Source organism: Heloderma suspectum, chromosome 2 (genome assembly GCF_057233095.1).
Source record: "Heloderma suspectum isolate Gila_16-S chromosome 2, 16-S_ref, whole genome shotgun sequence".
NCBI lineage: Eukaryota > Metazoa > Chordata > Lepidosauria > Squamata > Helodermatidae > Heloderma > Heloderma suspectum.
Genome location: NC_139459.1, coordinates 51196767 through 51222468, shown reverse-complemented (window position 1 = coordinate 51222468; position 25702 = coordinate 51196767). Strand labels below are relative to the sequence as shown.

General features: G+C 42.0%; 2 protein-coding genes across 4 annotated transcripts in view; both read left to right on the top strand.

The window, feature by feature from the left end:
• The window catches only part of MCCC2 (methylcrotonyl-CoA carboxylase subunit 2), a 71075-nt gene extending 54209 nt beyond the window's left edge, over positions 1-16866 (top strand). For all 3 annotated transcript variants that reach the window (XM_084833510.1, XM_084833511.1, XM_084833512.1), the window contains 2 exons: positions 2252-2337; positions 11853-16866. In XM_084833510.1, the coding sequence (XP_084689636.1) occupies positions 2252-2337; positions 11853-11970 (204 nt within the window). In that variant the 3' untranslated portion in view covers positions 11971-16866. The remainder of the gene's footprint in view (positions 1-2251; positions 2338-11852) is intronic.
• Positions 16867-19655: 2789 nt separating this feature from the next.
• On the top strand, positions 19656-21880 carry CARTPT (CART prepropeptide). The gene is made up of 3 exons (XM_084832073.1): positions 19656-19799; positions 20496-20579; positions 21773-21880. The coding sequence occupies exons 1-3, from the start codon at positions 19656-19658 to the stop codon at positions 21878-21880; spliced, it is 336 nt and encodes a 111-aa protein (XP_084688199.1).
• The last annotated feature ends 3822 nt before the right edge of the window (positions 21881-25702 follow it).

The window sequence follows — 25702 nt, the reverse complement described above, 5'->3', positions numbered from 1 at the left end:
ACGCAAGCCCCTTCGCCACAACAAGGCAGTGCAGTTTAGCAATGGTTAAAAGAAATGACTACAGCTGGGTAAAGAGCACCAGCAGTAATTTTAGCTGTGGTGTGGGAGCACCATCATAAACATCACATACATAAATAAATGCATATTTTATTTGCAACGTCTTTATGTTACCATCAACAGGAGATAGAGTATATGGAAATGGGAATCAGGGTTGTTGTTGTTTTGCCTTTGTTGTTGCTGCTAATTTTTCCCTCTCAACCAGACCCAGAGGAAACTACTTTCTACTGAGTCAGACTATTGGTCCATCTAGTTCTGTGTTGTTTTCTACACTGAAACCCTAGAGAGCTGTTTCCAGCCAGACTGGAGCTTCTTTCCAGTCCTATGCCAAGGATTGAATCTGAGACCTTTTGCATGCAAAGCGTAAACTCTACCACTGAGCTACAGCCCTTTCCCTGTTGCAGGCCAGCCTCTGCAGCTTTTTCACTGCCACATCCACACACAAGTTTGGATTCAAACAACCATAAACAGAAGGAGAAATATATTAGTGCTAGAATTCTTAGAGCAATGCTATCTGAAGACTTCTAGCATTGAAGTGCCACAGTGAATCTAGAGTTACCTTACAGTTGGAAAATGGCAAATAAGAAAGTTACAGGCTGTAGTATATATGCTCTATAAGGCCATAAAAGGTCTTGAGGAAGAGTTTGTGTGAAGTATTGTGCAACTGAATTAACTTCTCTGGACTTGGGGTTTCTTATTCTCATGGAATGCTCTTCTGCTAGTTCAAAACAGCCTTCCTGTAAGTGGAAGAGGTTTGCTGCTAACAGAAGGACACCTTGGATCCAAGCCAGAACTCAAGTTACTTATCTATTCAGGCAGGGACATGGCTGAGCTCTTCATGGGGTCCATAGCGATTCCCGTGGAATCCCTGCATTTTAATTCTACGTGTCAGGAGCGCCCTAGCTGCCTCTTACAGTCTACTCCAATAACTTAAGACACAGACGAAAAGGATTCTTTTCAAGGTTTTATTCCTTTTACAACTTAATGACTCTTTCAGATGCTAATCACCAGCGACTAAACAAGGAACAGCACTGGGGAAAGATAGCAGAGTAGCCTATGCTCCAGGTTAGGCAGTTGGTCCACATTTGAAGGAGAATCACGGGAAGACCCTGAACTTATGGGCTAGGGAGAGATCCTCCCTCTTTTCCTTGGGTCCTCGGGATGCGACTGTTACTTGCGCGCCAAACGAGCGCTACACCTCCTTTCCGCGCCCTCCATCTGTCGTCGCTCTCTGCGCCGGCGCCAAGCGTCTAGCAAGCCCCCCTCCAGCATTCTCTCGCTGCCAGGGTCACTATCTGTCCCAGGAATGGTGGCAGGAGGAATCTCTGCCAGCTGCTGTGCCTGTGAGAGATGAGCGAGCTCCTCTCCCATGGATTGCTGTTCCTACTCAGAATCAGAACTGCTCTGGGCTTCTATCGGCTCAGTTTCCACCCTGACACTAAGTGTTCTAAGCCTTCAGCTGCTTCTTGGTGGATTCAAGCCACACTGCACATTCTGTGAAGCATTTTTTTTTAATTGCCTTGTGTATTTCAAGGACTAAGCCCTGGCACAAATGTAGCCCTGGGCAAGGCAACAAGTCATTATGCTATTTTTGCTCTGGTTTGAAGTTAACTTACAGTAAATTATGTACTATTGGAGTTAAAAGGTCTGTTTCTTTAAAGATGATGTAAAGCTAAAAATGGATGAGGTTGATTAAAGGAGAAGGGATAGGGTTACAAGACAACGATCAACAGCACCTGCTGGAATATTCTCTCAACAGGGCATGTGGGAATTTAAGATGTCTGTTGCTTCCTGGCTAGAATACAGAAGCATCCCATCCATGCTGACCTGAGATCTAGAAGTGTGTACATAAAGAAAAGTTATTGGCAATTTTCCTTAACAAAATTACATTCAGTTTGATAAATGGTGAATCCCAGATTGCATCCCTATGATGTATTCAAGTGTTATTCATACAAGAATTATTAGCCTTTATTATATAGCTTCAAAAAAACTTCTAACTCTAAAATTAAAGGTGATTATTTTAACATCACCAGCCATTATTTTAGTGGAAACACTAAAAAAAAATCTTATGGTAAAATAATCAAACACACACACACATGTATAATCTCTTGTTAATACTTAGACAAAGAGACTTGCAGCTTTTGCAAAGTAAAATTGCCACTTTCCCCAGATTCATTCACTTAATATTTTGTAGTTATCTGAAGAGGAGGAAAAAGCGCTGAAAGAACCAATCATTCGGAGATTTGAAGAGGAAGGAAACCCTTACTATTCCAGTGCACGGTAAGATACAGCTAATGGTGGTGGTTTATATTTTCATGTGCTGTGTTTTTTTTTAAAGGTTTTTATTTTTATTTTGTGTGTGTGGCAGTAGTGATGAAGCCTAAGCTGTCTGGATTTAATAAAGGCTGGGCAGGCAGTACTTACCTTGTCCATTAGTGGGAGTGGGCCTTGGCTGGAGTTTGGTTGGATCATTCCATTATTACTAGACACTTATGAAGCCTTTTAATATGTATTCAGTCTTGTACTTCCACAAAATTGCCTTGCGAGGTAGATGATCAACACTCCTAATTTTACTGAGGTTGAAAGATAATGACTTTGCCTAAGATCACTCCGTGTATCTAAGGGGGAATGTGAACGACTATCTCCAGGGACCAAACTCTGTCTATTGTGCTGTACTGATTTTCCATGATCCACTGTTCCATGATACACTTGGTATTTTATAAGTCATGAAACCCCTGTCATAAACTGAATAAAGCACAGTGTATGCTTATGATGTAATTTAAAAGTTTTTATTGAGTAACAGGAGCAAACCCACATTTTATTTTAACAGCTAATTTGTGGCAATCATTTGAGAAACACATCTGAACAACAACGTAGATAGAGAATGACGCTACAGCTTTCTCTTCCCAAAACAAAACAACGATTTCCCATGGCTGATAGATTTTATTTAAATTTGAATTTCCAGCTTATATATGTGATCAGTGTGACTTATTAAAAGGTGTTTGTGAGTGTGAGCTTAAATGCACAACTTAAATGCCTGTTATTCACCATTCCTGTCCTTGTATCAACACCAAACAATTACAGTGACCTAGAGCAATCCATCTCTTTCTTGAGATGGGTTGGTTCAGATGTAATGCTAAATTATAGTTTAGTATGATGAGAATAAGCCTCAGGCTCACACTCTGTGTCCTCTCCTCTGGCATAGCTGCAAGAAAGTGATCGGAAGCTTTTGGATAAACTGCAGTTAATCATAACTATGGTTAGTTGAGAGAAGCCAGCTTCAATCCATCGTTTATGAAGCAGGGTTAGAATCATAGAATCATAGACTCATATGGTTGGAAGGGGCGTACAAGAATATCGAGTCCAACCCCCTGCTCAGTGCAGGAAGTCTGATTCCCAGGCGGTCTCCTGTCCAAGCTCTAACCAGGGCTGACCCTGCTTAGCTTCCGAGATCAGACAAGATCAGGCGCATCCAGCCCTTTGCTAATCTTATTTCAACTGCCTATAGTTCAAATGAATTATTAGTCTTGTACTCTTCACAAACAGTTGAAAATAGATGGTCTTGGATATAGATGGGTCCTGTTATGAACTGGGGTAACCCATTGTCACTGAGAACTATGTGCAGTTACACCACTTGCGCATCTGGGTTTTTCTCCCTGTCAAAAGACATATGTCTCCCTGAGGCAGAAGGGACAAATGTCGTCATGTCTTTATGATTGGATTATACTGGAGTCAAGAAAAGTTTTCACTGAACTAATTACGTTAAATAAATTATTATCAGACTGTATATGTTTACACCACATCCTTAATCTGGGAGTAAAAATTAATGTTTTCTCTGTGTGTAAACCTTCAGAAGCCCTTCATGATTTATTAATGTATGCTAAAAGACAGAAGAATAATTGGATTTTTAAACATGCAGTATGCACATAGTTGTGACACAAGAAACCACATCAGTCTTTCAATGGCTGATATTTGGAGCAGTAGGTTAGTTAGTGCTTGCACACAGATTATTTTAATTTAGGCACTCCCAATTTTTGGCCAGTAATTAGAAATCTTCAGTAATCTTAGGAAAATGGTTAAAATTAGGTGTCCCATCATTTTTTGACTCCTAAATTTGAGATCACTGTGAGAGAACATTTCAGATATACTTGGTCTTGCTGTGTCCATATGGTGCCTGACCTTTTTGATGATAAAGTGTCTTTGGTGTTCTTCAGGTCCAGCACCTAAATAGCTATTACTTGGGGGAAAATAGGGTACAGTCCACTGGATATATCTCTTATGCAACCCCATTGAAAGGAATGGGATTTATATAAGTTCCCAGTAGCTTGTATCCATTGATCTAATTGGACTTCCTCACTTCTGACTGTAATTCATTATTTTGGATGAGGGCCAATAAACTGAAGCTAAATCCTGACAAGACGGAAGCTCTGTGGAATGGTGGTTTCCGAGTCCTGGAATTAGGTAAGCGACCTGTCCTGTATGGGGTTGCACTCCCCCTGAAGGAGCAGGTGTGTAGCTTGGGAGTACTCTTAGATCCACTTCTGTCACTGGGGTCCCAGCTGTACTCCGTGGCCCGGAGTACTTGGGGCCAGCTTCAGCTGATCTGCCAGCTACAGCCTTTCCTGGACAGTGATAACGTAGCCACAGTAGTACATGCGCTGGTAACTTCCTGATTTGACTACTGCAATGCACTTTATGTGGGGCTGCCGTTGAAGACGACTCAGAAGTTGCAGCTAGTGCAAAATGCAGCAGCTAGACTGCTGACTGGAACACCTCATAAAGATCACATAACACCACTTTTAAAGGAATTGCACTGGCTGCTGATATGCTTCCAGTCAGAATTTAAGGTTCTGGTGATGACATTTAAAGCCCTAAGTGGCTTGGGACCTCAATATTTGAGGGAGTGCCCCTCCCTGTATGAGCCTCGTGTGGCGCAGAGTGGTAGGCAGCAGTATTGCAACCGAAACTCTCCCCATGACCTGAGTTAGATCCCAGCAGAAGCTGGGTCCCAAGTAGCCAGCTCAGGTCGACTCAGCCTTCCATCCTTCTGAGGTCAGTAAAATGAGTACCCAGTTTGCTGGGGGAAAGGTAGTCACGACTGGGGAAGGCAATAGCAAACCACCCTGCTATAGTCTGCCATGAAAACGCTAGCGAAAGCGGCGTCCCTCTAGGAGTCAGCAATGACTCGGTGCTTGCACAGGAGGAACCTTTCCTTTTTTTCCTCTCCCTATATATGCCTGCCCGAAGACTGAGATCTGCTGGAGGGGCGGTCCTCTGTGTCCCACCAGTGTGAGACATACACTATGGTGGGACGTGGGAGAGGGCCTTCTCTGCTGTGGCACCCCAGTTGTGGAAGGCTTCCCCTTGGAAGCCCACTTGGCGTGTACATTGGTTTCATTTTGGTGCCAAGTAAAAACATGGCTTTTTACCAAAGCCTTTGAGGGCTAAATGCATTCCCTACAGTAGCACACTGTTTTAACTGTTTCATTGTTTTAGATTTTAATTGGTATTAGCTTGTTTAATATGTTTTTAGGTGTTTAAATTATGTATTGTTTTAAACTGTTTAAATTGATTTTATCTGTACGCCATCCTGACATCTTAATGATATAGGACGGAATACAAATGTTTTAAATAAATAAATACATACATACATACATACATACAGTTATTTTGCACCACACTGAAGGTAGCTCTGAGGATCCTCTGAGTGTCATAAGCAGCATGGTAGGTAGTCCAGTAGACTGTAATTGGAAGTAAAGCCTCTAAAGTGCAGCACTTTAGATCCTGTGCTTTGAAATTTACATCCATCTACATATTGGTGAATAGTCATTGTTTTGTCCCACTGCTTTCTATAGAGAGAATGAACACAGAGAGAAAGCTATAGTGACTTGGATAAAGTAATCTTCCTAATCTATTAACCCCATTTTAATCTATTAATTCCTGTGTCTCTAGGAGGTAAAACTCTGTATGCTTAGGAAGCACAACTTGTTTCGCAAGAATAAGATTATTGCCTTCTGAGCTGCCAAATCAGTATATAATCACGTTCTTTTGGACATCAAAAAAGTTTACTCCATTTAATTTCTGTGTTACCATATTACCAAATTCAGAATAATTTCTGTAGAAGACATTAAGGCAGCCTTCCCCAACCTGGTGCTCTCTAGATGTTTTGGACTACAACTCCTAGCATTCCTGACCATTGACCATGCTTGCTTGGGGTGATGGGAGTTGAACTCCAGAACATTTGGAGGGCATCAGGCTGGGGAAGACTGCATTAAGGGAACGCTAGTTTGTAAACACAGAGAAGAGAAATTTTCATTGATGGTTATTTGGAGGTTATTTCATGATGTGTGAACCGGACACAGTGACCTGGTTTGCACATAATGACAAACCATGGTTTAGTTAACCATGGTTTGTTGGATTGTGGGTTGTCGTTATGTGTGAACATGGAAATATGGGTTAACTGTGAGTTGTTTCGCCAGGCTACAGAGGCAGCAGGCAAGACTGGTAAAAAAACAAAACAAAACCTCTCTTTACATGCCAGTACTGCAGTGCCGCAAAGGCAGCTGGGATACAGGGAGGGAACAGATATAGGAGGAAGGAAGGAAACAACCCAGGGACTGAGAAAACAAGCCATGGTTTGATCAATCATCTGCCAGACAAACCCTGGGTAGGGCAACAAACCATGGTTTAAATAGCCATGGGTTAGCATGTAATGGAACTAAGCCTGTGGGTTAATCATGGGTTAAAAAATCCACAGTTAACTTACAATTAGTTCTTAGGTTAATTGCGGGGTTGTTTAACTCATGATTAACCCATAGTGTCTGGGTTTGAATGTATGAAATAACCTCCAATTGGGTTGATCAGAAGTTGCACATCCAAAATGGCGGTGGCACACAACCCTGGCAAATTGTGGGTTAATTAACCCATGATTTGCTGCCATTATGTGCAAACCAGGTCATTGGCTTTTGTATGGGGATCCTCCTTTTGGGTCAGAAACTGTATACATGTAAGGGTGTTTTATGCATGTTTCCTTTGCCTGGATAGCTGTATTTAATGCCCACCATTGTGTGAATTCTACCCATAGCACCCAGCAGCTGGTCTATACTTTGGATTGACAACACTGGTTATCTATTGGGGATTGTAAGGGAACAGGTTCCAGTCCCTCCCTCACTTCTCCAGCAGTTGATTGGCACTACTAAAGCTGACCGTATGGCCCATCTGTTCAGTGGGTGCACACATGGATGTGCATAGATGATTGTGCAAATCATACTGTGTGCAGCACAGGGATGTTAGTATCAGGAATTGTTCCTTTGAACTATAAAATGAGACTAGGGAACGGAAGAGATGCTTTTGTTGTTGTTTTAAATGGAAACACTTTTCTTTATTGACTTTGCATATAAATCATATCTCATACTATGTACAGGATGCCAGTAGTCTGCTCCATACTTGTGTTCCCGCATCAAAAGTGTCTAACTAGAACCTTTCACATACAGAGGTCTTAATTATCAAGAGTCATTAGCCAGACAGCTTCTTAATGAGCTAAATTAATTTGCTTACAGGTGCCTAAAAGGAGTTTAATCAGTTTACCTTGTAATGAATGTCATGAGCAGCTTTCTTCCTGAGCTGTATGCTTCTTTTCCTTGCAGAGGCTCTATAAATTTTTTACAAGCAGAGATATGATTCATGTTCTGACCATGGGGTTTGATAGGTTGTTCAATAATTAATGCTTTGTCCCACTACAGAAGGCAGTTTTCACTAAACAAAGAGACAAAGCCATAGTGACTTGGAGAAAGTAATCTTTATCTTACAGTGAAAAATCTTGCAAGTTGTCAAAAATATATCTCTATTTATCAAAACAAAATTGTATTCTAAAGGTTTAAAGGATGGAAAGGCATTTATTATTATATTACAAGACTTCTGTAAGGTTGTACTTTCAAAGGTAAGCCTGGAAGTACAAGCATGGCAATATTGCTGTCATCCAGTTAGTAAGCTCTGAACCATTCTGGTGAGTGCTACCATTATTTACTACTACTGGTTGATTTACAGCTGTGCACAATTTCTTAATGAATAAAAATTGATCTTTATTTTGTCTCTCCCATCAGTGCGACCCCCAAGTGCCTGACAAGGTTAAAAATGGAATAGTATATTATAGTAAAACATTCAAATAAAAAGTACAGACTACAACAGATCTTTTTCTAATCCTTAAAACTACCAGCTGAGACTGAGGGAAACAGGGATTTAGTTATCATGCATGCCAAAAGCATGATGGAACAATATCATTTTTACAAGGCATATAAAACCACGACTAGAGAGAGGATCAACCAAGCTTCCTGGGACAGAAAGTCCCATAGTCTCGGTGCTGTGTCTGAGAAGGTCGTATGCCAAATACCTACCAATTGTGCCTCTGCTTGTGCTGAGGTGTGAAGCAGAGCCTCCACTGAAGACCTGAGTTGGTGGGTAGGATCATGGAAGGAAATAATCTTTTAAGTGTCTGTTCCCAAACTGTTTAGGCTTTAAAAATCATAATCAGTACTCTGAATGTAGCTCAGAAGTGGATCAGGAGCCAATGAAGATGGTACAGTAATAAAGCCACATGGACTGAAAGACTGTCCTTAGTCAAAACTCTAGCTGCCATAATTTGCACCAGCTGAAGTTTCTGTACACTTTTGAAGGCCGCCTCATGTAGAGCATATTGTAGTAATCTAAGCTAGGTGTTACCAAGGCTTGTGTGACAGCAACCAGATCTGCAAATGCACTCCTGGCCACAGTCACCACTTGACCATCCAGAAGCAAAGCTGAGTCTATAAGCATTCCAAAGCTCTGAACCTGATTTTTCAGGAGTTGTGAAACCCCATCCAAAGCAGTTGTCACTTGTTCCCTTTGGTTTTGCAGTATTAACTTTATCACATGGTAAAGGGAAATCCTAACCTTGTGTTTCTACCACAACTCAAACACATATTTTACTTAAAGTAAACTTAGCAGAAGCCAGTCCATAGGTTCAGTCTTCTGCTGTAACATGTGAAGCAATTGTTCCTTGTGGCATGTCCTGGGCCCAGTGCTCTTCAACATTCTTATTAATGACTTGGAGGAGGAGGTGCAGGGAATGCTGATCAAATTTGCAGATGACACAAAATTGGGAGGGATAGCTAATACTTTGGAAGACAGAAACAAAATTCAAAGTGATCTGGATAGACTGGAGCGCTGGGCAGAAAACAACAGAATGGCATTAATAGGGACAAATGCCAAGTTCTGCACCTAGGAAAAAGAAACCAAATGCACAGTTACAAGATGGGGGATACGTGGCTCAACCACACTACGAGCGAGAAGGATCTTGGAATTGTTGTCGATCACAAGCTGAATATGAGCCAACAATGTGATGTGGCTGCAAAAAAGGCAAATGCTCTTTTGGGCTGCATTCATAGAAGCATCGCTTCCAAATCCCGGGAAGTACTAGTTCCCCTCTACTCAGCACTGGTTAGGCCTCATCTGGAGTACTGTGTCCAGTTCTGGGCACCACACTTTAAGAAGGATGCAGACCAACTGGAGAGGGTTCAGAGGAGGGCAAAGATGATCAGGGGACTGGAAACAAAGCCCTATGAAGAGAGACTGAAAGAACTGGGCATGTTTAGCCTTGAGAAGAGAGGACTGAGGGGAGATATGATAGCACTCTTCAAGTACTTGAAAGGTTGTCACAGAGAAGAAGGCCAGGATCTCTTCTTGATCATCCCAGAGTGCAGGACACGGAATAATGGGCTCAAGTTACAGGAAGCCAGATTCCGGCTGAACATCAGGAAAAACTTCCTGAGTGTCAGAGCAATACGACAATGGAACCAATTACCTGGGGAGGTGGTGGGCTCTCCCACACTGGAGGCCTTCAAGACGAGGCTGGACAGCCATTTGTCAGGGATGCTCTGACTTGGATTCCTGCATTGAGCAGGGGGTTGGACTCGATGGCTTTGTAGGCCCCTTCCAACCCTACTATTCTATGATTCTATGATTCTATGTTTCAGCACATCCCACTACAAAGACGGAATCTGAAGATAATTGCAGAAAAGCTAGGATGCAGTAGCGCATGGCAACACATTATTTGGAAATAGCTTTATTATACTTCTAGATGCTGCAAGTTTTGAATAACCTTTTAGGGCACAATCCTATGCCTGTTTAGAAAGGGTCCTACAACTCCCACCATCCCTTCAGTCAGCCATGCTGACTGGAGCATGCTGGGAATTATAGGACCTTTTTTCGGTCTAAACATGCATAGGATTGCGCCCTTCGTGTGCTTGAAAATGGTAACCCTGTCAAAGAACAGTTGCTGTGATTGTAATGTGAGAGTAGCAGGTTGAAGTAAATCTATACAATTTGCAAGTCGTGATGAGGTTGGGCTAGGGTTCTGACATACAGAATGACATTTGGGTTGGCCTGTTCTCTAGGAATATTAACACTCTGAAATGTGGTGGGCTGCACCACATAATTAGGTTTAAAAATATAAGCTTTAGACAATTAACAACTGTAGGCTTGAATCTTTAGCCAGGGGAAAATGCCCTGTTCTAAACATTCAGTTCTTATTGCTTATTCATAGATAAATATTCTAAGCCACTTAATTTTTCCCCAGATTGCTTCCTTTCTCTGCTTCCTGCCCTCTCATATAATAATCAAATAAACTACTTAAGAGATATAGTGTTGCGACGGGCTAGTACTCACTGGCTTCCCACACACTAGTCACACATCTAAAGTTAAATAAATGGATGTGCTCAGGATTTGGCTAATATGTTTTGTTATCTTTTTTAGTATTGAATTCATTGCTTTAAGAGAATTTGTTATGAGAGGGATTAGTTTTCATCTGTTTGGAAATATGCTTGAACAATGAAGGTTAATGTCATAATTAATCTTCTGAGCATTACAAAGAAGTATCTAATCACTTAAGTATTTTGAGTTTAAAACTCATTAGTTGACATTTAAACTATGCCTAGTAATTAGTCATTATTTACATTTCCTCTTTAGAATATGGATATTGTATAGAAGTAAATATCTATGGGCATATACTTACCCCTGCTAAACTCAAGGGGACTTGAAAGTGTTTAATTTTGGATTATGCCTTATATGTTTGGAATAATTATTGGAATTGAAACATAGTTTTTTGTTTTTACAGTGAGACCCTAAAGGCTGCTGTGCCTTTTACACAAGTGTTAAGAATGGGGCATGTCTCAGAATAACATTAGCTTGTTAAGATGACAAGAAAATAAGATACACTGGAGTAAATACTGGGAGCAGAGTGTCACTGTAAATAATCCCAAATGAAACTGACACACCGTTTAGACATTTGAGCTACAGTCCAGCAGACTTAAGCATGCTTGACTCTGAATTGGACTGTGGTCTTTATGAAGATGGTGGGGATTTTTCCCCACTGTAGTGCAAATATGGAAAAGTTCCATTCTCTTCTATTACATCTTGGTCACTTTTTATTTTTGTTCTCTTTCCTTCTAAGAGATATATATGTTTAATATTGTATGGCTGACACTGAATCTGGGGCTGTCCATGAATAGGATCCTAACCAAATGGATTCCATTGAGTGCCTTTAAACATTGTGTGGGGCAAATGACAAGAGACTTACCATGAAATGAGTGTGCTTCCTTCCTGGAATGGTGCCAGATCCACTAGTGGTCCCTGCCACCCTTGCTGGGTACCTTAAATGTTACCTGGAGCTGTTCACAGAAAACTGGCTCCCATATGGCTATGGTATCATTTTAAAGACCAGTTTCTCACTTAACCCTTTGTTTTTGTTTTGTTTGCTCCAGGCTGTGGGATGATGGAATCATTGACCCATCTGACACAAGACTGGTTTTGGGTCTTGGCCTGAGTGCTGCACTCAATGCCCCCACCAAGAAGACAGAGTTTGGAGTGTTCAGGATGTGATTTGAAGGGCTTGGCAGTGATATCTCTGGATTATTAACATGATTTTTAATTAAGAAATAAAATCAAAAGGTCTAAATTATCAAGATATAAAATAAAGATTTGTGCAGTACTATAGCTGGGTTTTATTTTATGTATGTTTAAATGGAATTGCTTTAATGCTCTTATATAGATAATTGTGGATTTCAGTATTATTGTCCAAAACCTATTAAATCATTGAAATCAGATCCATAAATACCCTAGTGTATAACACCTTTTAGCTTTGTTCCATAAAATCCAAATTCTAATCTAAACCATATAAATTATTCAGAAGCCAGACACTCACACATCTTCATTAATTTAGGGAGTAATCCTATGCCCCCTAGACAATGTCTGGGGGACATAGGGTTTTTCAGTTTCCTGGCTCCATGCTCAAAGACAGGGCTCCAAGCTCGGAGACAGGGAACCATGCTCCCCGCCCCCTCCCCCTCATAGCCAGCGCGGAGAGAACCGTGCCAGCTGCCTCTCCCCGTGTGATAAACGGAATGGGGAGAAGGGGGAGTTCCTGGGGGAGGGGAGGAGACCGGGGTGGCATTCCTACGATCTTGCCTATGGCTGACCCAGCATCCTTCTTTCTCCCTCCCCAAAGCCTCTGCTAGACAGGGGAAATTGCCCGTCTAGCTAAAATGCACTGCGGGAGACGCCTTCCTCTATGCATAGGATACTCATAAGCCTCCAAATTCAGGGGCTTATGAGTACCCAAAGGTGCAACCCATAGAATTGCACTCTTAATGTATGCATCTTCATATATTTTATTTAATTAAAAAGAGTTATATTCACAGTGAGTAGATAAGACAATGAAACCATATATTTTATTTTGCTGGGTAATCATCATGTTTCTCTCACAGACGTAACTCTCAAGTACTTCCACTCCTCTTCTTCCCCAGATCTATAGCGATTAATAGAGCAGACTGATTCTAGCAAAGATTGATTGCATTTGCAGGGGAATTAGAGATAATATTCCAAATCCAATGAGAACTGCTTGATGCTTGGCATTTCTGAATATCATGGCACTTGTTTAGGATCCAAGGCCCTGTTCCCACAGCTTAACTGTGTGGGCACACTGCATTGCAAGCCAATTTTTGTTCCAAGACTCAGCAGTTAGTCTGAATATGAAGTTGAGATATAATTTTAATGAAACTAAGCAGAAGGAAGCTTTACTACATTTATTATCTGTGCATTTTGTGGGGCATTATAACTATTCAAAATGCTTTATAATATGTCACTGGCTGTCACTAAAACCCTGAGAGTTGAATCATTCCTGTTTTACAGATGTGAAGCAGAAGTTGAGAAATAATAATTCTGGTGTTCAGCCAGTGAGTTCTCATTGACAAACTGAATGTTGAAACTAAGGTCTGCATCAATCAGTGCATGATAGCTTTCTGTTTACTCCTCTGTGCCGAAAATAAACTTAGTTTGGAGAAATAAATGTAAATAAAAGTGGACTGCCAGTGTATTGAAAGTCCTAACTTATTAATATCACTACAATGCCTCAAATTCCTAAGGCTTTAAGTTATCCTGTGTAAAATTTCCCTGCTCATGAAGGAAAAATTACAGCTTCAAATTTCATTTAAATATAGTTATTAACATCATGGGGATTTATATGCACAGTCCTATGGCCCTTTGCCGACATACCTTGGTTTTAGAAATATGGAAATTATACACCTCAAGATGGCTGAAAGTTATATGTAAATGATGCCTAGAGCTATCAAGGACTAAAATAAAGTGCCACAACAATTGTTTTGTCAAATGATAAATTTCCTCTTTCCTCTTATAGGCACACGGCTCTGTGCTGACAGACAATGCCTCATATAAACATTTGCCAGATGATTTGTCCTTTAGTTACAGGGGGTGGGCAGACTACTTCTTTCTGACGCTAGGCCTTTGCAAAATTACATTCTTAGCCTGCAAGGGTTCCCACAGAGAGTGATAATTAAATCCCTACTTGAGCAGGGAATAATTCATCAATAATCTTGAGATGTAGGTAATGAAAAAGGATGCATTTCTACAGATTCATACCTCTGAGAATGTTACCTCCTTATTACAGCATGAAGCAAATTATTTTCACAATGGTACCTTCATTATAATAAATGTAGCCTTGAGTCAAAATATGTTCTTGAATATTTTTAAGTGGCACTATTCTACAGTTCTTGGTTTCAGTAACATATTGTTCCTAAAACATGATAGCTTGTGAAATTAATCAATGCAATTTTTACTTGTAGTTATGTGTGCTGGCATAGTTTATCAATAGGAAGATGGAACAAAACCTTCCATCTTTGAAAGCTAACGGAGTCCATTATTTGTTCACCCTGTGGAAAAATTAAGTTCCAAGTTACGTTTTCATGTAGGCATCTTGTATTTTCTACACCAGCCTTTCCCCAACCTGATGCCCTCTAGATGTTTTGGACTACAACTCCATGCTGACTGGGAACCAAGTTGTGAAAGGCTGTTCTACTCCTACCACTTGGCCTGTTACAATCCAGGATAGCTCACTGGAATATTTCTTTACTTCAGAACATTTATTTACTGCATTTGCAAATGGTCAAAGTGGCTTGCAAGCTATAAATAATAATCTCATATTAAAATAGCCCCACAATACAAGATAAAACCACCATAATTTCTTAAGGAAATTCATACACAACTTCCTGACTAGACTTGGCAAAGATGAGGTGAAATAAAAAAGGTTTTGCAAGCTTTATGTAAGACTGAGAAGAACATTTCCTAACTTTTAGTGATAGATCATTCTGAAGCATGGGAGTTGTAGCAAGGACTGTGCTTCTAGCTGTAGATGCTGTGGTCCCGTAGCAAAGGCATGCCATGGTATGCGGGGCTTGAACTGCCAGTCATGACCACCATGAGGGGTGATCATAGGAAGAAGCAGTCCCTCAACATATGTGGCTTCTAGGCTGTGTACAGAACCCCTCCCTCATGTTCACCAAATGTGTGAAGGGGGAAAAGGATTGTGCCCATTCAGCATGTTTAAATTGTTAATGAGAAAGGGCCTTCCACATATTCAGCTTTTCCTCACGATTGGGAGCTGTGGGTCTATTATGTTCCCAATTGTAGGGAAGATCTCTGCATAATGTCTAACGCATTATGTTTCCATACTGCCCAATAGCCAAAGCTAACTGAGCTGCAGAGGACACTGGTGGCTCTGGTTTTGGGGTGGTGGTGATTCCATTCTGGGTTTTAGTTAGAACCAGGCAGAACTCTAAAAAGGTGCTGTCCAAGGTGCTGAACCCTATCCCCAAAATGGGGTCAGCACCTTGAATAGCACCTTTAGAGCTCCAGCTGGTTCTAACTAAAACCCAGAATGAAATCCCTGCCCCTCTGAAACTGGAGCCATCAGCCTCCACTGCTGAGTGGTTTATAAAGAATACAACCCCAAAATACAACCTAATAAAAATGAAATATAAAATCTTTAACAAACAAAATGTAAAAACAATTTAAAATAGCTGAAAACAGGTACAATAAAATACCAGGACATGATAAAATAACTGACATTAAAAATCCTTTCATATGCCATCAAATGCTTGAGAGTAGAGGAAAGTCTTAACCTGGTGCCCCACAATGGCAATGCTGGCACCAGGGGACTTCAGTTGGGAGGGTATTCCACCATCTGGGGGGCTACCACTGAGAAGGCCCTCTCTTTCTGCATGGCCAGTAAGTGTGACTTTTGAGGACATAGTCAATGGGTGTGATCCCACTCCACCGGACACATGTTTGGTGTGTGTGTGGGAGAGGGAGAGGGAGAGTGAATGTGAGCTTTATCAATGAAAAGCTAACTTGGATTTGACTTGGAAACAGCCATTACAACAGATCCAGCACAAATAGAGCATTACCACACTATCCAATATACTTAGCTTTAGTATTAATGTTTGGCTAGGCAAGTAATGCTGAAGAACTAAATGTTTGTTTATATACAATATGAAGTTTTCACAGGGATCTGAACTCTACTGCTCACATTACCTGACTCCCCCTGTAGGGGTGGATGGAGGATGTGGTGAACTTTGCTGTTCATACTAGTATTTATGCATGTGCGCACACACACTCAATAACCCTTACAACACCCCTGTACATTTTCTCTGCACTATCCCTGAGTGGGGATAATCAGACTGGGGTCTGATTATCCCAGACTGGGTTCTGATTGGTAGGATCTTCTTGACAGGACTATCTATGTTCTAAACGTGAGTCACACATCTATGTAATGGATAGAGTGATCCTATGGCGTGGGTGAGGGGAGACGATTCCGTGGCACAGCAGCTGCCACATCCAAAGACAGAGTGAGAAGTGGGGACAACTTTCCCCCCTTTCCTGGGGAGGAGGATTTTTTTCTTTGCCCTCCCATTGTGGTCAATGGGAAGGAATTAACTACACTAGCTCCAACACTGCAATCGTTTTGGATCTGTTTTGAGGGGGCATGTCAAGGGAACAAGGGGGCTTAGGATCCTGTGGATCTTTGGCTGCCTCTACCACCCTAGAACTCCTCTTTTAGCCCCCACTGCTGACGGGGCATCTCTGCCCACTGAGCTTTTTGCTGGCATATTGAGGGGCCTTTGGTGGCATAAATAATGTTCCACCTTTGGGCTTCCATCTCTGCCAGCAGAGCAGCACTTTACACAGGGGTCCCCAAACTTTTTGGGTCAGTGGGCACATTTGGAATTTTGAGAGTGTGCTGTGGGTGCTCTCACAAAATGGATGCCATTGGGCAAACTTACCCATTCATCAAATGGCTGCCATGGTGGTAACAAAACACTCATTTCCCTGAAGGCAAACTGGTGAGGCTAAAAGAAAAGTGACTTGCCCAAGAGCCTAATACCAGGCAGAGAAGGGTTTTGAGCCTCAAAACACAAAACTACTCCTTTGAACCCAAGTAAAGTGGCGCTGCAGGGTAGTGCTTTGTTTTACAGCATGCCAGTCTTCCAGCGTGTGTTTTTAAAAATATTTTTAAGCTTAAAAAAATGTTAAGAAATAAATTAAAATCAGGAGGGGCAAGGAGCCTGGTGGGCACCCAGAGAGATGTCTGTGGGCACATAGGGTGGAGACCCCAGATTTAACACCACTTCCAATGGCCCTTTGGCTGGTTGGCTAGGGAATGCTGGAAGTTGTAGAACTTTTTCCTGTCATAGGAAAAATGCATAGGATTATGCCCTCAACTGATTATATCATTACATAGTTAATGAGAAAAGTGGGACATAAGTTATAATAGTAAAATCTACATTATTTTGAAGTCCATAGACAAGGTTCTATTAATACTGTTTCTAAATGGCATCTTCACAATCAAGCCTTAAAACAGTGTAGCTATACCGCTTTAGCTCTATCCTTTATTATTTACTGTACACTAAACAATCAGAACAATTGTTGCAATCTCCTTTAGCAACTTTAGGCAGAGATTCCACACCTATGGAAAAGTAAGACATGTTCCTTGAAAGAAAATAAATCCACCTTTAGTAGCAGAATTAAACTATTAAACTTCACTCTCAATGGAGTGAACAAAATACGGCCACTCAGACATGGCACAGACAAAGTCTGGCTTTTGTGTTACAATGATCTTAGATTTCACTGGACTGAAGCAATAGTGTCAAATATACAGTAGCAGTTTTCTGATCACTCACTGAAGTCAGTAATCTCTTCATTAACCTCCTGTCTCATACATGGCGGAGCCACTGCTCTCATTGAAATTAATCTCTCACCAAGTTCTGAGTCTTTGCTTCCAGCAGCATGGAGCTCCATTCTTTCTGTGTCAGAGGGTACATCTGGAATTTTTACAAAGTGCCATGGGTGCTCTCACAAAATGTCTGTGATGAGGGCTTGCCCATTCATAAAATGGTTGCCATGGGGGGAGGGATGTCTGGTCACAAAGCATTCATTTTCCACAAGGCAAACTTGTGAAGCTAAAAGAAAAAGTAACTTTTCCAAGACCCTAATTCAAGGCAGAGGTGGTCTCTGAGCTCTAAAGCACCGAAACCATTCTTTGAACCCAAACAAAGATGGTGCTGGAGGAAGGGCAGGAAGACAGGTGAATGCAAAAGACTAGTGGATTCAGGGCTCACACTTGTTCTTCTCCCTGCTTTTTCTCCTTTGAAGTAAACTGTGGGTGCATATCATAGCCTTACCTGAAATCTGACCTCTGTTCTGGAGCCCTGGAAAAATACCCCTTTTCAACATTTCTGTTTTCGAGCTTAACTAACTCCTGTCTCTGCTCTTTGTGTAGAAAATCTCTGCAACTCCTCAAATGTTCAAATGTTAAGCTTTCTCAATGTAACAAAATTTCACTTTTTGGCTTACGCTGTTAGCTCTTGGGAAGTATCTAGAAAACTGTTGTAGTGTTGAAGTTCAATTAAATTGAACTGACTTGGAATCCACCTACACTACAAAGACATTTTAATAGCTAAATCACATCTTCTATTGGACACGTGATTTTATATCAGATTTGGTGCCAGTACCAGTTATTGTTTTCACCTGTGAGAAGAGAAAGGTTTGATTGAGGGCATGTGACTGCCATGACCGTTCTTCTCTGTTTTGATGACAACTGCAGAATGTAGACTCTATATTGTAGAATGTAAACACAGAAGAGTAGTGATAAATTTTCCTTTACTTATTTATTTGTGTATTTACTTATTTGTTGGTAGGAGGATGCCTTCAGAGGAAAACGAAATAATCCCCACCAAACTTCTGTCCTAATTTCTTCTCCCCTCTGGACTATGTGTGATGGTCTTATTGTATTTTAGTCTCTATTTGTACTTTTAGAGTTATGGTTTTAGCAGTGTTCATGTGTCGCATTGTTTTCATATAGGTTCTTAGCTGCCCTGGGATCCTTGTGAGGAAGGGCAGGATATAAATAAAAATCAATTAATTACATTTGGGTGAACCATATCATTTGGAATTTCAGACATTGATGACAAAGTGAATGGCAAGTGTGATGATCACAATGCAAAGGTAAAATTCATATTGCTAGAAGCCATTTAAGAGTGCCAGATGTGAAGGTGGTAATTTGTAGCTTCTGACCATATGGTGAAGCCCAGATTTAATCAGCTTTCTCAGATTTCTGAGCGGCAGCTGCAGAAATTAGGTGGGAAGGACTTAGTATATCACAACTGCTTCTGCTTCCTATGCATAGTCAACTACTTTCTGACACGATATAGCAGGGATATGGAGAATGTGTCCCTCCAGATGTTGTTGCACTGCAACTCCCATTATCCTTCACTACTGGCTTTGCTGGCTGGGGCTGATGGGCGCTGTAGTTCAACAACATCTGGAGGGTCACATGTGCCTCACCCCTGCTATGTGGTAACTTTCTGGGGGACTACCAGGCACCTTCCAACCATGCACACATACATAGAGCTGGCTCAGATGCATGTCCCGGAGGGACAACATTGCAACAACCCTGCATTGTTCCTGTCCATAGAGGAGGGCAAGTCAAGACATTTCACCCTAAGCCCTCCCTTCCCTTTTGGCCTTGTGCCTTCTCGTTGCTCTTGTCTGCCCTGAAGGAAATTGAGCTAACTGCCGAACTCATCCGTCAGCCGCCGCCCCCACCCCAGCACCCGCGCCGGATTGACGTATCGCCGTGCAAGGAGCTTTGTCAACAGGTGACCCAGCCGGCTGTATAAAGAAGGCTCCGCGAGGCTGGTCTACATTTCAGCACCATGGAGAGCTCTCGGCTGCTCGCGTTGCTCGGAGCCGCTTTGGTGCTGTTGGTGGGAGTGAACGGGCAGGAAGAGACGGAGCTCCAGCCGCGAGCCCTTGACCTCTACTCCACCATAGAGGACACGTCCCGCGAGAAGGAGCTGGTAGGTCCCGCACCAGGAAAGATGTGCCAGGGAAGGGGGTGTATGGGCAGGTGGGGAGAGGACTCATGCTGCGATCCGTGGTGGGGGTGGCTGTTACAGCGCCTAGCCCGATGATGGCACCCTTTGCTTCGCATAGGAAGCAATCTCGGGAAAACTTGAAACACGTATAGTCAGTGGAGGCTGGTGGCTCCGATGTCTGTGGGGCGCTGAATCCGCTCCGGGTTTCAGTCAGAACCAGTCAGAACTCCAAAGGAGGCACCCACGCACCTCGGTTAGCTCCTTTTGAGTTCTGACTGAAACCCGGAGCAGATTCATCTCCCCACGGACATCGGAGCTACCAGCCTCCACTGCTTATAGTACCACACAGATAGGCAACCTGGCGCTCTCCAGATGTTTGGGACTACAACACCCATCAACCCCAGCCCGCGACCCGATAGTTGGGGTTCATGGGACCTGTAATCCAACGCATCTGGAGGGTGCCAAGTTGCCCAACCTCATTAAGTAGGGAGATTGTTCTGCACATGAAGGAAAGTTGGAACAGAAGCTCGAGAAGGAGGAGAGGGCGAAACCAGGGCATCGGATCTCCTCCCTCCATAGTCCGTGGGAGGCAGCCCCAGCTTGTCTTCGAGTCTCTGGTGCTTCCCAGCCTCCATGGTTCGTGCGATCTCTTGACCGGGAAGGTTTGTGTGTCTGCAGATCGAGGCGCTGCAGGAAGTGCTGGAGAAACTGAAAAGCAAACGGCTTCCGCATTATGAGAAGAAATACGGCCAAGTCCCCATGGTGAGTGACTTCGGATCCCACCCCACAAAAGGAGAAGGATGGGATGTTTCCCGGAGCGAAACTAGGCTGGTGGGGAGGAAGTCGAGACCTGGGTTTGTAATTCTGAGAACTGAGCATTTCGGCCGAACGGAGCAGCTCCTATTCTGGTCTGGTGTCAATCTGGAGGAAACCCATAGATGTTTACTCCGAGATAATTGGCACTGGGAGTTTATTTCATTACTTATTACATTTATATACTGCCCGACAGCCAAGAGTCTCTGGGCAGTTCACAACAATTGTGTGTACTCCCCCCCGCCCTTTCAATCCCGTTGGAGCTTTCCTCGTGAATTTTGATGTAACTTCCTGGCTCTCTGCCCCTGCCCTCAATTTATCCATATAAGTATCCTAAGGCTGTAATCCTATAAACACCTGGGAGTAAATCCGACTGAACTCAGTGGGGCTTACCTCTGAGTAGACATGGATAGCATTACACTGCATGTGTACTGGAAAGTCGGTCCTAGTGAGTTCAGTGGGGCTTCCTCCCTCCCAAGAAAGTGTACATAGGACTGAAGGTTTAGTGTTCTTGGCATACTTTGTTATATCCCATGGGATGGATCCTGAAATACATGAAAAACAAAATTCATTCTCCGGAAAGATCTATAAGAATCTGGCCATTGGTTTCAAGATACGACTAGACCCTCCCCCTTCCAGATGTTCAGCTTCCAAATGTTGATATTTGAGCTTTGAGTGGATTTTCAGATTGGTAGGGTTCCAGTTTTTGGTCAGTGCATACTTAACATTTGGTAGCACAATCTGTGTCTTCGTCAAAATGATAGTGGATCAATTTCAAATAATGCATCTGGTCCATTCTACAACAACAAATATCTCCAGAAAGTATGCTTATGACCTCCTTGACAAAGACTAGAGATATATTAAGGATTTTAACATGATTTCCCTAGAATCCCCAATACTGAAATCAAATGAACTGATTCTCCTCTTCCATTCATTTGATTTCTTATATTATTGGAATAGTGGAATATTATTTTAAATCCAAATAAATAAATAAATAAATAAATCTATACATGGAAATACAAACCTCAATTTTTTAAAAAATTGTAGAAATTGTATTGTTGCAAAAAAAAAAAAATTACACTCTTCCTCTAATCCTGCACTGTATCCTTCTTTGTCTAACTGTTGGTTACTGTCAATGATAGTGTGACGCTGGAGAGCAATGTGCGGTGAGAAAAGGAGCCAGAATTGGAAAGCTCTGTGACTGTCCCAGAGGAACATCTTGTAACACTTTTCTCTTGAAGTGTTTGTAAAGAAATGCCCCATCCCCAACCACTGGAGAACAAAGGAAGATCCAGTTGCCTTGCCTGAAGAATCATAACTGGAATACAGTGGCGGGTGGATGGGTGGTGGGGTGGAGAATGGTCTCCATCACAAAAACAAAAACGGGGTGAAAGAAAACAGTTATGAAGTTTAACTATGTCTTTTAGGATGTCTGATATTTTCTGTACCACCATTTCTTCTCCATCTTGCCATTTAGTTTTCTTCTTTCCTCCCACCCCATTCTTTCCATGTGTATGTATTTCTGTGCAAAGATACTGAACTGATATTTTGAAAATTGTATTTTTGTATGTGGCAAATCCTCATGAAAATTACATCTAGACAGCTCCCATGAATTCATTTACGTTCTTTGCAGTAAATGTGCCAGGAGAAAAAGAGGACAGGTGGAAAGGGAACAGCACATTAAAGAACAGAGAGGAGAGAGTTTTTAATACTCCCCCCCCCCCCGCCAACTAAAGTAGAAATGCTCATTACACACCAGCGAAAATGTGTATATCAATAGTAAGTCAATGGCATTCCAAAACATCCCGTTGGCTATTTTTTTGGTCTCAATTTGGTAGAATCTTCACCCCAGTGCCTGCATGTTCCTCTTTGGGCAACCAACTTCTTGAATGAAAGGGAAAAGAAGCTACATGTAGGATTCTTGGAGGATAAGATGCAAATAGAAACTAGGAATACTTTTTTCTTGACAAAATGTGCAAATGGATCAGCATTTGGTATTGTCATTTGAAAGGGAAACATGATGTAATATGTAATATGCAGGCACACTAACCACATTACAAGTATGTGTTAATATGGTGACTAAGTAGTGAAAAGTCTCCGTGAGTGCATCTGGATTGAGCACCTACACCCATTCATCAACACAGGTCATGTTCTTTCATGTCTGCTTCTTGATTACTAAATGCATGTGGTGTAAAAGCAGGCCTTCTTTTGACATATTGGGTTGATCTGGAGTAGGTTTTAAAACATCTGGAAAAATTGGAGTGTTTTTTTAAACAGAGTTGCCAAATTAAGCTTCCAGGGAGCCATAAAGATCTATTGAAAAAGAAGAGAAGGGAATGTTGCTAGCCTCAAATCTTCCTCTGTATAAATTCCAGTTCTTCAACTCTTTTTTGAGATGGTGAAACGGTATACATATTCAAGGTTTGCAAGGGCCTTCTTCATATCAGTAACAATGTCTATGATTTCACCAACAGTTTTACCCATGAAAAAGGCACTGCTGATGGATGTGTCTTTGGGTATTTATCCACATGGGGTCATTTTGGGAACCCAATACAAAAATTTGGTTCAGGCAATCACTGCAAATAACATGGCCATTATGTTGATCTTGGCAAGGGATTGAGAAGCATCTGGCCAGACATCAGAAACTCCAAGTAGCTCACATGTTCTGCAACATCAGCAATTTTTAGGCGCCACTTTCCATACATTCTGTATAGCGCTAAGACATCAAACATGCATGCATGTGAAACTCCTATATGGTGATGCCTTTCAACCTGAGATCCTCACAACAACAGCAATGCCTACATCAGTTTATATATACAGTTCACTTCTGGTGAGACGTCTTCATGCAACTGAGACTGAAGCTAAACTCATTCAGAATATGAATATTTTATAAGATCACTGAGATCATTGAGAATATTTTGTGTGGAGTTGGTGGTAGGCATAGCTAAAGTGATAAGGGTCTAGAGTTTGTGAGAATGAGTATCTAATGGAAGAGTCCTAATGATCTGAAAGCTCATTTAGCTCATACATTTAGATGTTTTTCAATCACGTCCCATTGTCTTTTAATCCTTTATTTGGTTGTTAATAAAACCACTGTTACAAGGCCCATTTTTAGTGTTGTCTTTTCCTTGTTTAAATACTACCAGAGGTTTGGGAATGATCATATCCAGACATTTTGGTTCAGATGGTTGCATGTTCTTCTCACCAGCACAAATGTATACATGCGCAGGCATCTGAATGGCAGTACTGAAACCTCAGCAAGGGATTCATCAGAATTTGCCTAGATAAGTTAGAGATTTGGAGGGGTATTGGTGCTCTTGCTTGGATAGAGATTGTCCTCAAATTAACCTGATGCTCTATCATAGGGCTGGGGAACATGTGGCCTTCCAGATACTGATGAACCACTACTTGCATCATCCCACAATATTCGCCAGGCTAGTTGGAGCTGATGGGACTTACAGTCCAACAACATCTGGAAGGACATAGTTTCCTCTGCCCTACTCTATCAGGACTTTCCTGCCACCAAGTACAGCTACCAGTAACATTTTAGGAAATGAGGGACACTTTGGTGGTGCCGGGTGCCACTGGCCTCAATACATAAGTGTCTAAGTGGTCACTTGGGATGGATGTTAAAATTATTAGGGGCATCAATGAAGCTGTGTGGATTCAGGATTTGTGTCCTCAGAGCTGCACAGGATCCAAGAGTTGCACTCTTGCATCCTGTGTGATATTGCAAGGATTCCAGGGGCACACCTCTCTGATGTCTTGAACTGCCCCTGGTGACACTGTGAAACAATGATGTGTGTGTGTATGTATGTGTGTTTGCACTCATTCTGACACTGAGGACTGCAAGCAGTCCAGTTATACTCTGATGGCAGTTCATAAAGTTTAGTTGCTTTGGCATCAAAATCTTTTCCCTGTGACTTTTAAGTGGCAAGAGGACTCCTCTTATACCACATACACATGGTCACACTTGTACTATGCTTTAATTAATCCATAATAACAGTACTTTCTTGTTCTGTACTCACACTCACTTGTAAGAAGTAGAATTCCAGTTTCAAATATAAGTGTACATTGAAATGGTGATGAAAGGCCATCCTTTAAATACTAAACCAGAGAGCCAGTGTAGTGTAGTGGTGAGAGTGACGGACCGGGAGCCGGGAGATCCAGGTTCTAGTCCCCACTTGGCCATGGAAGCTCACTGGGTGACTTTGGGCCAGTCACAGACTCTCAGCCCAACCTACCTCACAGGGTTGTTGTTGTGAGGATACAATGGAGAGGAGGAGGATAATGTAAGCTGCCTTGGGTTCCTTGCAAGAGGAAAAAAGGCGGGATATAAATGCAATAATAAATAATAAATAAATAAATAAATAAATAAACACTCCATAATGAGTAAAACTCACAAAGGCTGAAAATCAGCATTAAGTGGCCTTGAGAATAAATCCTTTAAATGCCAACTTCCATGTATCAGTGTGTGCAGGACAAACAACACACACTCCTTTCTCAGGCCTGCTAAGTTTAGTGTAGCTAGAATGGCTGTGTTTACCATGATTTACAAGCATCCCTTGACATTACACAGCTTTGAAACAGCTTTTTCACATCTGAAATGTGTGAGATTATCCAAAAAGGATCACAAAGAAGTAAGACTGAAAGCATAGCCTCTAGTCAAACATTTAGCTTACTTTTTATATGAAAATGAAGTTGTACTAGAAATGGTCTTATACAGATTTGGGGACAGAAGGTCCACTTGCTTCTGCAGCCACAGGGCACTTGAACTGAGTTCTATCAGGAAAGAAGAAGCCTTCCTGCTTCTCCCCATCAGCTGTTCCTTTGGCGAATGGCTGGAGGTAGGCTTGCCATGTCCTCCAACCCTCAGACTTTCCAGTGTGCAGCAGAGGATTCTGATGGAAAGGTGGAGGCTATCTCTTTGGGGGTAGGTGGCAATGCTTTATTCAGGGCTCCCCCAGCCAGAGGACTCAGCCCTGCCTCATCCTCTGGTTCAGAGGATGAGTGGCCCAGCAAAACCTTCATCTCCCCAGCATCACAGAAGTCTCAGGCTACAAAATCAGGGG

Excerpts from the sequence above, each read along its gene's own strand:
- CARTPT (XM_084832073.1), top strand. The coding sequence starts at position 19,656 with ATGGAGAGCTCTCGGCTGCTCGCGTTGCTCGGAGCCGCTTTGGTGCTG. Across the intron at positions 19,800-20,495 it reads CGTCCCGCGAGAAGGAGCTG|ATCGAGGCGCTGCAGGAAGT; the intron begins GTAGGTCCCGCA and ends GTGTGTCTGCAG. Across the intron at positions 20,580-21,772 it reads AATACGGCCAAGTCCCCATG|TGTGACGCTGGAGAGCAATG; the intron begins GTGAGTGACTTC and ends TGTCAATGATAG.